The 13403-nt window shown below is 57.5% G+C and overlaps 1 protein-coding gene across 10 annotated transcripts in view; it reads right to left on the reverse strand.

Moving 5' to 3' along the window:
- The window catches only part of GRM4 (glutamate metabotropic receptor 4), a 150118-nt gene that overhangs the window by 59283 nt on the left and 77432 nt on the right, over positions 1–13403 (reverse strand). For all 10 annotated transcript variants that reach the window (XM_045497941.1, XM_045497942.1, XM_045497945.1 and 7 more), the window contains 3 exons: positions 10937–11072; positions 7834–7988; positions 5477–5617 (listed from right to left, as the gene is read on the reverse strand). In XM_045497941.1, coding sequence (XP_045353897.1) covers positions 5477–5617; positions 7834–7988; positions 10937–11072 — 432 coding nt within the window. The remainder of the gene's footprint in view (positions 1–5476; positions 5618–7833; positions 7989–10936; positions 11073–13403) is intronic.

The following is a 13403-nucleotide window of genomic DNA, read 5'->3' on the forward strand; positions in this document are numbered from 1 at the left end:
CCCTCTGTCCCTCAGCCTGTTTCCCCAAACCCAGCATCCACTCTCTCCTCTCTGTCCCAGGGAACCACCTCAGGTGTCTCTGGGATTACCGGTTGGGGCAGATGGGGATCACCACCTCAGTGGCACGAGGTAAGGTGACCTGGCCAGTCGAGGTCTGGCCTGCTCCTGTCTCCCAGCTGTTCTCTCTGGCTCTGTGGTGGTACATTCCAGCTGCAGGCCCCTTTCGAAGGTAAACGATTCTTGCGGACCCGCAAGAACATGACCCCAGGATGAAAATATTGACATTGGAAATTGGTGGTCCCAGCTGTGACAGAGACTTCCAATTGCAGATGACCACAGCAGCGGAGAAGCTCTGTCTCTGAAATTGGTCAAGATACCTTCCGGATGGCCGCTGCATGAAAAAGCAAAGTTCAAGTCTCGTCCTGGAACTCCTAGGTCCCTGAGAGTCTGACTTCAAGCACGCGTCTCCAGATGTTCACAGATCCCCGGTTTGAGAAACAGGATATGTGTGTCGGGGCCAGATGGGAGCAGCCTGAACCCCACCCTCCGTTCGGCCTCTTGCAGACCTGGCGAGGTGCTTAGCATCTCTGAGTTCTGGTCCCCTGGTCTGTGAAAGGCACCCGGCACCCAGGACCACCAGACAAGAGTAATACCCGGAGAAGAGCAAGCAAGGCCGTTCTCTGCCCCTTGCCGATTCTAAGGCCTGTGCACCTCTGCCCAGGAGGAGAGCCTGGGCTTAACTCTCCTGGACAGGGTAGGACGGGACCTGGGGGCAAAGGGGAGGCAGCTCCAGGGACGGGAAACACAGTCGCCCCACACGGTCGCCTCCTTTCCCCCATCACCCAGTCATGTTCCTTCCTCTTCTGGCAGAACCTGGCTCTCCCTCCAGTGGATCTTTCCCATCGGCGTGGAAATATGCTGTCATTCCCCCCATTTAAACAAACAAAACCCCTCTCTTGACACACACACCCCGCCCCCAGCTAGCATCCCTCTTTCTCTGTGTACAATGGAACTTCTCCAAAGCATTGTTCCTACCCGCCATCGTCAATTTCTCTCCCTTGTCTTCCTGATCAACTCCAGTCCTGGTCTGGCCCCCATCTCTCCAAGGAGTCTCCCCACGCTGCGAAATCCCCTCACCCACTCTCCATCCCATCTCACCTGCAGCGTGACCGGGCGTGATGGGGACCGAGCTCTGGTCTCCGCTCCTGTGCCGGCTCCTCTCCCCACCCCTTGACATCTCAGTGTCCAGGGCTCAGTGCAGGGACCCCAACGACACTCCCTCCCTTGGTGTCCCCAGCCAGCCCCATCCATGTGCTGGCAGCTCCCCAAATCCCAAGGCCAGCCAGGCTTCTACACCCACATCCAACAGGCATCTCAGGCCTAAACCGAGCTCCTGACTCCCCCCACCAGCCCAACCTTCCTCCACCCATCTCGTGCACGCCCAAGAACCATGCGGCCACCCTTGATTTATTGTCCTCTTTCTCTCACCTCGAATCCTTCAGCGAACTCCATGGCCACTCTGCCAAACGGACAAAGAAATCTGAGTCTTTCCCACCTTCAAGGCCACCACCGGCTCCAGGCCCCATTACCTCCTGCCCAGGCTACAGCACCGGCCTCTGAACTGGTCTCCCACTCTACCCTCACCCCACCTCCTCTCCAGGCCGCAGAGTGAGCTTGTGAGAACAGGAATCGGATCACATTAATCCTCTTTTCAAACCCCGCAATGGCTTTGTCTCGTTCTGCATAAAAGACTAAACCCCGACAAACTGCCTACAAGGCCCACTGGGATGGGCCAGCCAGCTCCGCCTCTCTAACCTCACCTCCTTCCCGTTAATACTCTCTGCTTCAACCATTGGGCCCTCCTCACTGCTCCCCGGGCCTGCCAGGTGTGAGCCTGCCTCCAGACCTTTGCACGCACTGTGCCCTCCGCCTGGCAAGCTCGTTCCTGGGTCTCCACACGGCTGGCTCTCTCACTACCTTTGGGTCTTGGCTCAAGCATCACCTTCTCTGCAAGAACGTCTGACCTCACGATTTAAAAGCGCAACCTCCCTGATCCCCCAGAACTTTCCATTTCCTTCCAAGCGACTTCCTGAGTCTGCTCTCTCCAGGCTCACGGTTCGGCCCTCCCTGGAGACCTGTGGCACTGACTGCTGAGGCTATCCTACCCACCGTCACCCTGTCTGAAAAGCTGTATTGTCTCCCTGCTGCAGTAGGAGCTCCCCGGGCAGGCCAGTGCTCCCTACAGAGCCCAGCACGGGGGTGGCATGCAATCAGCCTCCGTGAAAGCCGCTGGAACCAGTGAGAAGCGGCACTGGGGGCCGGGGGGTGGCAGGGAGCCCTCCGGCCACCAAGTGGCTGATGGCTTGAGTAAAGACGAATTGCTCTAATGGGTGGCACGGGCTGGCACCCGCTGGAGATAATGGGTAATCCCAAATGTTGGTCTTCCCTCCTTCCCCCAGGAAGGAGGCTTTCTCAGGTTCCTTTGGGAATGTGCCAATAGGAAGATCCTTCAAAGCCAGGCTTGGAATACCCAGGAAGGCCCCGGGGCTAGGATATCAGCTGCTCTGAGGCGGGATATTTGTGAAGCTAGACCGGCCAGGTTCCAATCCCAGCCTCTGCTACGCATGATCTTGTGACTTTGGGCAAGTCTTTAGCCTCTCTCTGTGCCTCTGTTTCCTCATCTGTAAAAGAGGTTGCCGGGAAGATTAAAAGCAAACCACTAGAACAGAGCTTGACAAGTAACAAATGCTATCTAACAACTAGCTGTTGTTACCATTGGTGGTGGTGGTGTGGCTGTTAGCGCGGTCTGCGTGACAGGAGTCTCCCCACACATCCCAGCTGCCATGAGGCCACCCTCCCTCTCAGAGTTCCCAGCCCCTGGGAACAGCAGGCAGTAAATTTCTCCTGTTTCCTCATAAACCGGGCCTTCCTCTGCTCAGCCATCACCTGGCTGGCAGGCTGTCAAAAAGATAGATGCTACATCTGCCTTGTTTACGGCTTTAATTCCCGAACCCTCTCTGCGTGCTCCCAGGGAGGGGCCCAGGAGATGGGGAGGGCTCCCCTGGGCCTTGACAGCTGCAAAGACTCCCCACTCAGGGACCCCTACCTGGCTCAGGTGCAGGGTGGTCCCTGGGCAATTTGCAAGCGCTCCCCACAGATCACTTCCATCCCTTCCCTGGGAAAAGGGGAGCAAGACAGCTCTGCTGGGACGGGGATGGCCATGGGTACCGTGATTCCCGTTTTACAGGTGAGGAAACCGAGGCCTCAAGAGGTAAAACGCCCCGCCAAGGTCCCACGGCTAGGAAGCGGCCGCACCAGGCCTCACACCCAGGACTGCTCTCACCCTTACCATTTGGAGACATACCAGCCCGATCTCCAAATGCCGATATCTGCTGCTCTTATGAGACTATGTCCGGTCACAGCCGTTCTCTCCCCAGCCATTCGGCATGCAGGCTGGAGGTGCTGGGGAAGTGGCGCCCTCCAGGAGCCGCATGTGGGACTGAAACAGGCAGAGGCCAACTGCAGAATCTGTTTGCATCAAGGGGACCAGAGTGGGCCAACAGGAGGCCACCAGTGCTGAGGGGCAGGCGTCCTGGAAGAAGTAAGTGGGAAGCCAGACTCTGGAGACAGACTGGGGGTACGTAGGGAACAGAGAGCCTGCCTGGGCTGGTGGGGGCAGGGGGGTGGGGTGGTAGAACAGAGCTTGACAAGTAACAAATGCTATCTCAAGTCAGGCCTGGTGACCTATAATCAGGGTGAACTCACCATTTTCCAATGCCACTTAGGCGCTTTTAGGAATAAAAGGGATGTGTTCAAAAATTATGCCAGGAGAAAAGGAGTGAACAAGAAGCTCGGTCACCCTACCCATGAAGGTTCAGTCTCCTGTGCTCAGGCATGTTTGTACTTCTTAAGCCTCCTCCGTGATTACTGCCTGATGAAGGCATTTGCTGTGCAGCCTTTGGCAAGTTGCTTGGCCTCTCTGACTCCCCATAGTATCCTGTATAATACGGGGACCACAAAAGTCCCTAGAGCTGTTTTAAGAGTGAAATGAGATAATGTCTGTAAAGTATCTGGAACACAACAGATACTTAACACACAGTGGTATTTATGGTTATTAGCTCATCCAGGAACATAAGCCCCCACATAAGACAAATACACACATACCCCTTCTCCCTTAGACATACCAACTCATGCACATACACAATCACACACACCCGTGTGTGCACACACACACTGCCACCTACACCCACACATGAGCTTGCCTGCTGGGCCCCAGGGGATACCCATGGTCCTAAGTGGCCAATATTCCTGATTCCCAGAGGGCCCTGGCCACCAGAGGGCAGCATCCACCTCACCTGCCCACCAACCTAATCCCGCTTCCTCCTCCCCCAGCCCTGGGGACCTCCCCACTGCCTAACATTCCATGCAGCATGTCCCTGCACCCAGTCAGGTGGCCCTGTGCTCATCTGGCCCTCCTCCCAAGCTACACAGAATAGCCCAGAAGGGTACAAGAGGGACTTCACCGTCCTCACATAGGTACTACTCATGTTGAAGACACCCGGAGCCCCCTCAAAGTCACTGAGGCAGGATCCTGCTGCAGGACTGCCCAGACCAAGAGCACACAAGGACCCACACCTGCATGTATACAAACGTGAACACACCATGATGGCTACCCTAGGGGACTTAGGGCCTGGAGCTCAGACCTGAGTTCAAATCCTGCTCAACCACCCTCCATCTATGAGAACTCGGGTCCCTTTACTTACCTTCTCCTAGCCTCTTTTCCAATCTGTAAAACGGACCCATTGTCCCATCCTCCTGGGGCTCATTCCCTATCCTTTTCAGGACTATGCCCAAAAGCTACCTTTACAGGAAGGCCATCTCTCTTTTTTTGGTTTGTTTTGTTTTGTTTCTACTGCACATTTGCTTTCTGACATATTCTATAGTTGATTTATTTATCTCGATTAAACGTTTTCCTACTAGGATAAAAATTCCAAGGGATTTTTGACTCTTTCATTCGGTGCTATATCCACAGCGCTTAGAACAGGGCCAGGCACACCCTGAGAATCAAACTGGCGTTCGTTGAATGGCTGAGGGAACCGAGAGGTTTCTGCACAATGCTCACACCGGTGAGCTTCTGGACTCCCACACAGGGCAGCTGGGGTCAATTCTGTGGGCTCGTCCTAGGGACATCCAGATGGACCCCGAGGTGGCCACAGGCCGGAGGGAAACTCTGCCGAGATCCAGGAGCCCCTTCCCCCCCACCATCCCCAGCAGCATCAAGGATGCATGAGAGCACTTTGAGTTTCTCGGATTCTGAGCCCTCCCACACCCAAGGCCTCCATCCAGAATGGCCCTGAACCGCCCCCTCAGACCCCGCCCCCAGGCTCCACCCCCCCCACACGGCCCGCCCCACTCCTGCGGTAGGCCCACCCCCCACCCCCCAGGCCCAGCCTGGCCCCGCCCCGCGCGTGCTCACTGGTGCACTTCTTGACGTGGCTCCCCTTCTTGAGCGCGTGGCGGCTGAGCTTGCAATGGAAGTTGTCCTCCCAGAACTCGGCAAACCAGATGTTGCGCCGGTTGTTGTCCAGCGTGCGGCTGGAGAAGTAGCGGTCGAAGCCTGGCAGGGAACCAACCAAGACGTCAGGGCCTCGCGCCCCTCTTCCCCCACCTGCCCCCAGCCCTTTCCGCCTCCACTACCCAGAGATTTAGGGATGGCCCAAGCAGAGGGAGGGAGGAAGGGAAGAGCATAGCCTCTGATCCAGGGCCCGGCCGGAGAAAAAAACAAAATGTGGAGCTTTTCATTTCATTCAAGATGAAAAGAGCTGTATTAAGTCCCAGGGGGAGCACGTGTAATCTTACAACTGCTGCCTTTATGGAAGAGAAGTGCCCGGTGAGGTGCTTTGCCTTTTAACCACCAGAATGCTAATATCGGGCCTCTGTGACAAGGAGCCACCTGGGCATCCTGCGATCAGAACAGAGAGTCTGGTGGGGGCTGACCAAAGCTGGGAGCACCTAAGCTCTCTGGTTCTGAAAAGACCAGACAAGAGAGGGGAGGGGATGACCCAGGTCACACAGCAAGACCAGGGCCTAGATCTTCTGCCTTCAAGTTCAGAACTGCCCCATCATTGACAGACACGGCTTCCTCCTTCAGATGTTCCAAAGAGGACTCACCAACACAGCTCTAAGCCCAGAACCAGCCCCCGCCCCCCCGGGGTGGGCAGGCTGGCGGGTGAAGAATGCCTCCGCTCTCCTCCCAGTGCCCCTTCTGTATTGATGACTGTTCCAGGTAATGTGCCCAGTTGACTGGGCTCTTTGGGGTGGGCCAAAAGTTCCAGAAGTTCAGTAGGGTCCACACCATGTGGTGAGCTTCCTGTCTAGGGCCGGGTTCAAGTGGAGGCTCAGTGGCTGTAGGAGCCAGCTGCAGGAGAAAAGCTGACATCGGTGAGGGACTGGGCTAGGACAGGGTCTCCCAGCCTTGGTGCTCTGGACACTTGGGGCCCCATCATTCTCTGTTGTGGGGGACTGTCCTGTGCAGTGCAGGATGTGAACAGCATCCCTAGACTCCACCCACTCGATGCCCGTAGCATCACCGCCTCCTCCCCCCCCCCCCAGTTGTGACAACCAAAAATGTCTCCAGACATTGCCAAAGGACATTTGGGGGTCAAATCACCCCCAGGTGAGAACCACTGCTCAAAGTCTTCTCTAATATCCCAGAGAGGGAAGGGACTTTGTCAAGCAAGTTCTGGGGTTCTAATCCCAGCTATGCGACTTAATAGCCACTATATGTCACTTAATCTCTCTGAGCCTTAATGCATTCATTTACTAAATGTGGATAAAAGTGTCCTGTGGGGTTGCTGAGAAGACTAAATGAGATGTCTACCAATAGCCAGAGTTACTGTTATTTTGTATTTACTATGGCTCGAGGCTGAGAAGGGTAATATGGAAACTTCTGTGGCCTGTACTCCCTCTGCCTCAGGGCAAAGAGAGAACACTGCTGCGTGACCTTGAGCAAGTGCCTCCCATGCTCCGGCCTTGGTGTCTTGGAAAGTTCGGTAGAAACGGATGTCTGCAGGCCTTCCCAGCTCCATCAGTGCTGGATTCTATTTAACGAAGCAAGAGCAGGGGAGAAGGCTCTGGGAGCCTGCCTCCCCTGTGGTGAGGACAGTGAGATCCCTGCCAAATTGGGCCATTAATGGGAACTTCACGCCTCACTCACAGCGAGGTTCTAGCCAGGGCAGCCCGTCCCTGCCCAGGGTGATTGTGGGTTCTGCCCCAAGAAGAAGGGATGCCGGGCAGGACAGGCCCAACCCCAACACCACCCAGGGCTTGCCAGACCCAGGCAGCCCTGCAGGGAGAACCCTGCCCCCCCCCCCCGCAACCCCGGCACAGCACCCTCTTCTTGTCACCTGCTGGGAGCTCCCAGCCCCTTCTGACAGAGGACTTGCCCCAGGCAGGGCGAGGGCCTTGCCTCTTCGTCCCAGATGAGAGAAGTGTTTGGGGATGAAGGAAAGTCCTTGATAAATAAGCTTCCTGTACGTGCCACACGTGCCCCATGTCCCCCACGCCCAAAAATATCTGAGAAGGGAGAAGAAAGGTCCTGAATCTGGATTTGAATCCCAGCGGGGCTGAGTGTAGCCAGAAAGGCCGCGCAGCCTAGAACATCAGCACAAAGAAGGTGTGGGCCAAGGTGGAGGAAAGAGGCGGGACGCGGGAAGATGAGGATTGGGCGAGGAATGGAGGAGGGGGACGGAAGGCGGAACAGCTGGGGATGACCCCGACAGTGGTGGCAGGCAAGAGCGGCGGGCACGCGGGCCCCGGGGCTGCCGGGCCTACCTCGCACAGACATCCTCTTGGGGAGGATGGTGACAGCGCCCTCCGCCACCTCCTCCAGGTGCAGCACAGGTGCGCTCTTGGAGCCCCAGCTGTCCGAGCCCATCCAGAAGAAGTGGCCTGTCTGGTTAGCCTTCCGTGCTGCCTCCAGCACATGCCTGTGGGAACACACGCCAGCCCAGCCCAGCCGTGTCTGCCCGTGCAACTGCCCCACCCTGGCCACACCTGCTTGGGGGCCCTTGGCTGACCCTGCCCAGACACACACCTGTCCCCCCAGGCCCATCGTTCCCCCTGCCCCACACCTGCCTACAGGCCCATGGTCGCCCCCCCTCTCAACCCATACCTGTTCCTGTAGCCCCTGCCTGTCCCTTGGGCCCACCCCTGCCCACAGGCCCAGCATGCTCCCCCAGACCCACTCCTGCCCCCAGGGCCACGTCTGTCCCTGCACCGTACGTGCCCCGTATCTGACTCAGGCCCCTGGAACTACATCTACCCAGCCTGGATCTTCTCGGGTTCGTGTCACCCGGCCCTAATCCCACGACCACATCTCTTGGATCCTTTTCACATGTATATGTGTGCACATGCGAACACACACACACACACACACACACACACACATCACTTTACACCCTTACTCCTCTGCACTTGGGGCTTCCCTGCCAGCAGAGCCCTCTCCACCCCACCTCTTCCGGTGCCAAAAGCCCAGGGCCTCCAAAGAGCTGCTTTCCACACCCTCCTGGATGGAGGCTGTCACAGTCCTACTGTGACATTGGTCGTAATCAAATCAGGGACCCTAGAGCCCAGCACAGGGCGTGGCCCACAGGAGACACTCAGGGATGAGAAAACCAAGGAGGACTGGGAAGAATTCCCCCAACCCAGCGCTTCCCATGGGGGGCGGGGGGGGGGGGGTAGGGTGGGACGGGGAGACTGGAGCACAGAGGAGGCAAGCAACTTGCTCGGGATTGCACAGCAAGTAAGAGGCTATGATCCTGGAAACTGGGACACAGCCACCAGGGCTTGAGAGTGGCTGCTGGGCCTGTGCAGGAGGCAGCCAGCTGGGGTGGGACAGCCTGGGGCTGCCAGGGACAAACATGTTTCCAGGTCACAGAGCCCATACCTTCCCTCCTTCAGCATCTCCCAACTCTCGATATTCCCGGTCCCCCAAATTTGCTGCAGCCCCCCACCGCCAGGGCACATTAATCTAGCGGGGGGGGGGGGGGGCTGCTCAGAAGCCACACCCACAGCCCTATTAATACCCACTTGCATTTGGCCAGCCAGAGATGACCAGAGCTCCCAGGCCTCCATCCCTGCAAAGTCACCTGGGTTTATTTTTACTTCTGTTTGCTTCTGAAAATACATGTGGATTTCCAGAAATGCCTCTGCACCCCCCCCACCCCACACTTCCTGCTACTGGTCCTTCTGGAGTCAGCCCTCCCCTCTGTGGGATACATGGCCCAGTGCCTTCATCTCTCCCTCCCAGCACATGGGTCCATCTGAGCTAAGCAGGGGGCCTAGAGCGGGGTGCACCCCGGGTGGGGTATGGGATCTGAGCGCCAGGCTTTGGGGTGGGGGCGGGGACAGGAATGCAGGGACCAGTGATTTAAGTGAGGCAAAGGACCTCTGAAGGGGCCCTCCTGTCCCAGGAGCTGGCAGACCTGTGGGTAACAGGAATGTCCTGGGGCATAATCTAAGGGGCCTGAAAGCCTTGAGGGGGGCAGGAGCAACTTCCGGGCTCAGCAGCCTGACTCCCCCTTCCCAGCCTTTCACTGCCTGAGATACCTCCCCCTTAGAGCTGGTCTTTTGGCTTTTGAGGCCTTAATGATCTTCCAGAACTTCCCCCTCCTTCCTTGCAGGGACCTGGCAGTGACTCCTGGGGGAAGTCTGTTTTGCTGCAACTCAGGAGTCCAGGATGGGGTCCTTACCAAGTGGGGAAAGTGTCGGAGGGAACAGGACCCAGATGGACACTGGTTAGCAACAGGGAAGGAGGCGCATGGGGGCAGGGGCGGACAGGGGGCCTTGGCTGGGCTGGAGGGCAGGGGAGGCCTGAGGGCACAGCACGCCATGACGCCTCAGGCCAGCTATCTGAGGGAGGAGGTCTGGGGAGAATCACACCTACCGTCTCATCCTCCTCTACGAATGCAGGGCCATGCCTCCCCCACCAGACTCTGAGCTGCGTCTCGCCCTCAGGCTGAGGCTCCCTGAGGGCAGGGCTGTGTCTCCCCTCCCCAGACTGGGGCTCCCCGAGCTCAGAGCTCGTGTCTCTCCCCCTCAGGAGAATTGCGGAGGTCTGGCCCCCCCCCCCCCCTTGGCCTTGATATCAGTCTGAGAAGTAGTAGCAGGGGGAAAGGCAGGAAGAAGGGAAGTGGGTTAACAGGGGTGGATACTCAGGGGTCATCTTTGAAGTGCTCCCGAGATGCTGACTCAGGACGAGAGGCAGACGTGCAGACAGGTGAGCTGACCCAGCATTTATACTGTGTGGTCCTTGCACCCAAAGCCCACCCATTTCCTCTGCAAATGCTCAGGGAGGGGACTGAGGCTCAGGGGTGAGTGTGTACCCAAGCAGGACTAGAACCGCAGCCCAGGCCTCTTCCCACTGCTCCAAGCTTTGTCCAGGAAAGGAGGCAGGGGCTCCCCACACACTGGGCACCTGCTACGCAGGACTCTGCTCTAAGCCCTTTATGCACATTCTTGCATTCAGTTCTCAAACCTCAGGCAGGCATCATTAACCCCCCACCGTCTTTTAAGCAATAAAGAGGCACAGAGAGGTTGAGAAGTTTGCCTCAGGTCACACTGCTAGGAGGAGGGAGAGCAGGATTAGAACCTAACTGCTTTGGCTCAAAGCCCAGGACCTTAACTCCTCTGTTAAAGTACCGGCTTACCCAGGTTGGCAGAACGGATGTAGGAAACAGAGTAGGGGAGGCGGGAGGGGTGCCCATTAGCAATAGCCTGCGCCCCAGCCTGAGGGGTCTCCCAGCTCACACACTTACCCACCACACCTCTCCGGATCCTAGGTGGGGTCAGGCTTGCCTAGCAAGGTCTCCAGCAGGACCTGCCGCTCTCCCCATGACTGGCTCCCGACCCCCATCCCGCAGCCGCCTGCCCTCACCTGATGTCATCCTCATTGGCAAAGATGACGACCGCCCTGGCATTTGAGGTCTCCAGGAGGCGCCGGATGATCTTGTCAAATTCCCCAGGCTTGGGCTCCCGTGGTATCTTCACCGACTGAGCAATGCACACGCCCCCTGTGGGAAGGGCACCAGTCAGCCTGGGTGGGGGAGGGGGGGGCAAGGCAGCATAGGTCTGTCCCTTCTTCACCCCACCCCCTCGGACACACACTCACTCCAGGAGACGGAGGCCAGGGGCTGCCCTTGGTCCCCCAGCTGGACCCCTAACTCCAAAGTCCTGATTTCTAGGCACAGGCTGTGTGGTTAGAACAGCCACAGTACAGGGGACCTGGGTGGTTCAGTTGGTTAAGCATCCAACTGCAGCTCAGGTCATAATCTCCTGGTTCACAGGTTCGAGCCCTGCAGCCGGCTCTGTGCTGACAGCTCGGAGCCTAGAGCCTGCTTCAGATTCTGTGTGTGTGTGTGTGTGTGTGTGTGTGTGTGTGTGTGTCTCTCTCTGCCCCTCCCCCACTAGTGCTCTTTCAAAAAATAAATACGGTGTTAAAAAATTTTTTTACAACGGCCACACTACAAAGTTCAGTTCCACCACTCACCAGCTGGATGACCCTGGACGTGTCACTTAAGTTCTCTGTGCCTCAGTTCCCCCATATATAAATAGGCTGCTAGCAAGAGATGATACAGCAGTGTTGAGGAGCTGGGCCGCTTAGGTGTCAACCTCAGCTCTGCTACTTACTACTTACTGTGTGACCTCAGGGTGGTTACTGAACCTCTCTGTGCCTCAAATACATCATGTGCAAAGTGAAGATACTACTACTACTTACTTTACAGGGTTGTTACAAAGCTAAGTGAGTTAGTGCACATAAATGCAATAATGTTTGGCACGTAGAGAGAGTGCTTAGTAGACGATGGTTATTTTCATTGAGGCCACCTCCTAAGGCGTCGTGGAGGCGTAAACCTGAGAAGACAGCAAGTTGCCCACCCTGGGCCATTGCCGCCCCCCACATCCACATCCACGCGCACCTCCCAGGGCTCTTGTCCCCCGGCCGTGTGCTCATCAACAGGCCCCCTCGGCAAGAGCCCCGTGTGGCTGCTGGCTCGTACCCCGTACATCCTGCATATGTACGAGCCGGGACAACCGGGTACATCCCGGGCACATCCTGGGCCGGCCGGCCATCCAGATCTTCCCAAGCTCCTCTCCGGGCACTCACAGACTCCTCCATAGGTAGGCTCCCCAGCTCCCACTCCACTCCTTGGCCCTGCAGGGTGCCTCTCCCCATCTTATTCGTGAGCAAATTCCCAGCTGGGAGTTCAAGAGCCATTCTAACAGAGTGCTTCAGGAGGAGCTCGGAAAGGGTCAGGGAGTCTTTGGGAGCCCCCCTGTCTCTCCTTCTTCCCTGGCCCACTGCCTGCCTTCCTGGGTCCTGGGTGAGGGGGGTGGGGCGTGGGGGAGACAAGAGGCCGGGGCCTGCCTATCTCCTGAGCTCATTCCCCTACAAGAAGCCCAGCCCCATGCCTGCGGGAGCATCCGGGAGGCAGCATCAATCTGAGGGCCAGGTTCACAGAACCTGTGAGGCTCACAGAAACCCTGGGAGCACTTTAGACTTTCCCAGCCAGTCCCCAGCCTTCGACATGTCTCTCCAGGGCCGGCGGGAGACAGGTGTCATTCATGCATCCAAATCCCACCTGATCTGGCACAAAAACACTTGTGGACCACTGTTTCTAGTATCAACGGCACCTGACAGACGAGGAACCTAAGGCTCAGAGAAAAGAAGTAGCTTGCCCAGGGCCACACGGTTCCCTGCCCCTACTGGGATACAGAGCAGGGGAGCCCCCAGGGATTAAGAACCCCAGGGCCCCGGGTGGCAGAGTCAGGGCTCGGCGGATAGAAAAGTGTGGGGGGTTATTCTTAATGAAGCAGATCCTTTATCGAAGACTGTCGGCCTCCTCTGGGTTCTGCTCAAGGGTCTCAGCCCAGCTCCACCCCAAACAGGATCCCTGGGGGACCCAGCAATGCCTCAAACCATCTACCTTGGTTGGGCACCCGGCTGCTGCTACCCCTGGGCTTCCAAATGGCCTCTCTGCCCATGCCGAGGCCACCTGATGCTTCTGCACGGGTTCCACGCATCTTTGTGTGGGGGCCTGCGCTGCGAGGGGCCCACAGTCCTGGGACGCACACCCTACCCCACCAGGAAAAGTATCAAAACCCAAGCCCCACCACCCAGGAAGGGCTTCTACCCTTGGGCAGGGAGGGAGGTGGCAACCAGGAAGGGCTGCCCAAAGGCAGTGACCTGAGCTGAGTCTGAGGGAGGAGGCATAAGCAGCCAGATGTGGGACACTCTGGGGAAAAACAAGGTACCCTCGCTACAAGAGGGGTTGCTCTGCGCCAGGCACCTGCCAGGTCTGGGGCCGCACGACACACGGGCACTCTCACATCCCTGTCCCCAGGAA

Source organism: Leopardus geoffroyi, chromosome B2, assembly GCF_018350155.1.
Source record: "Leopardus geoffroyi isolate Oge1 chromosome B2, O.geoffroyi_Oge1_pat1.0, whole genome shotgun sequence".
In the NCBI taxonomy this organism is placed as follows: Eukaryota; Metazoa; Chordata; class Mammalia; order Carnivora; family Felidae; genus Leopardus; species Leopardus geoffroyi.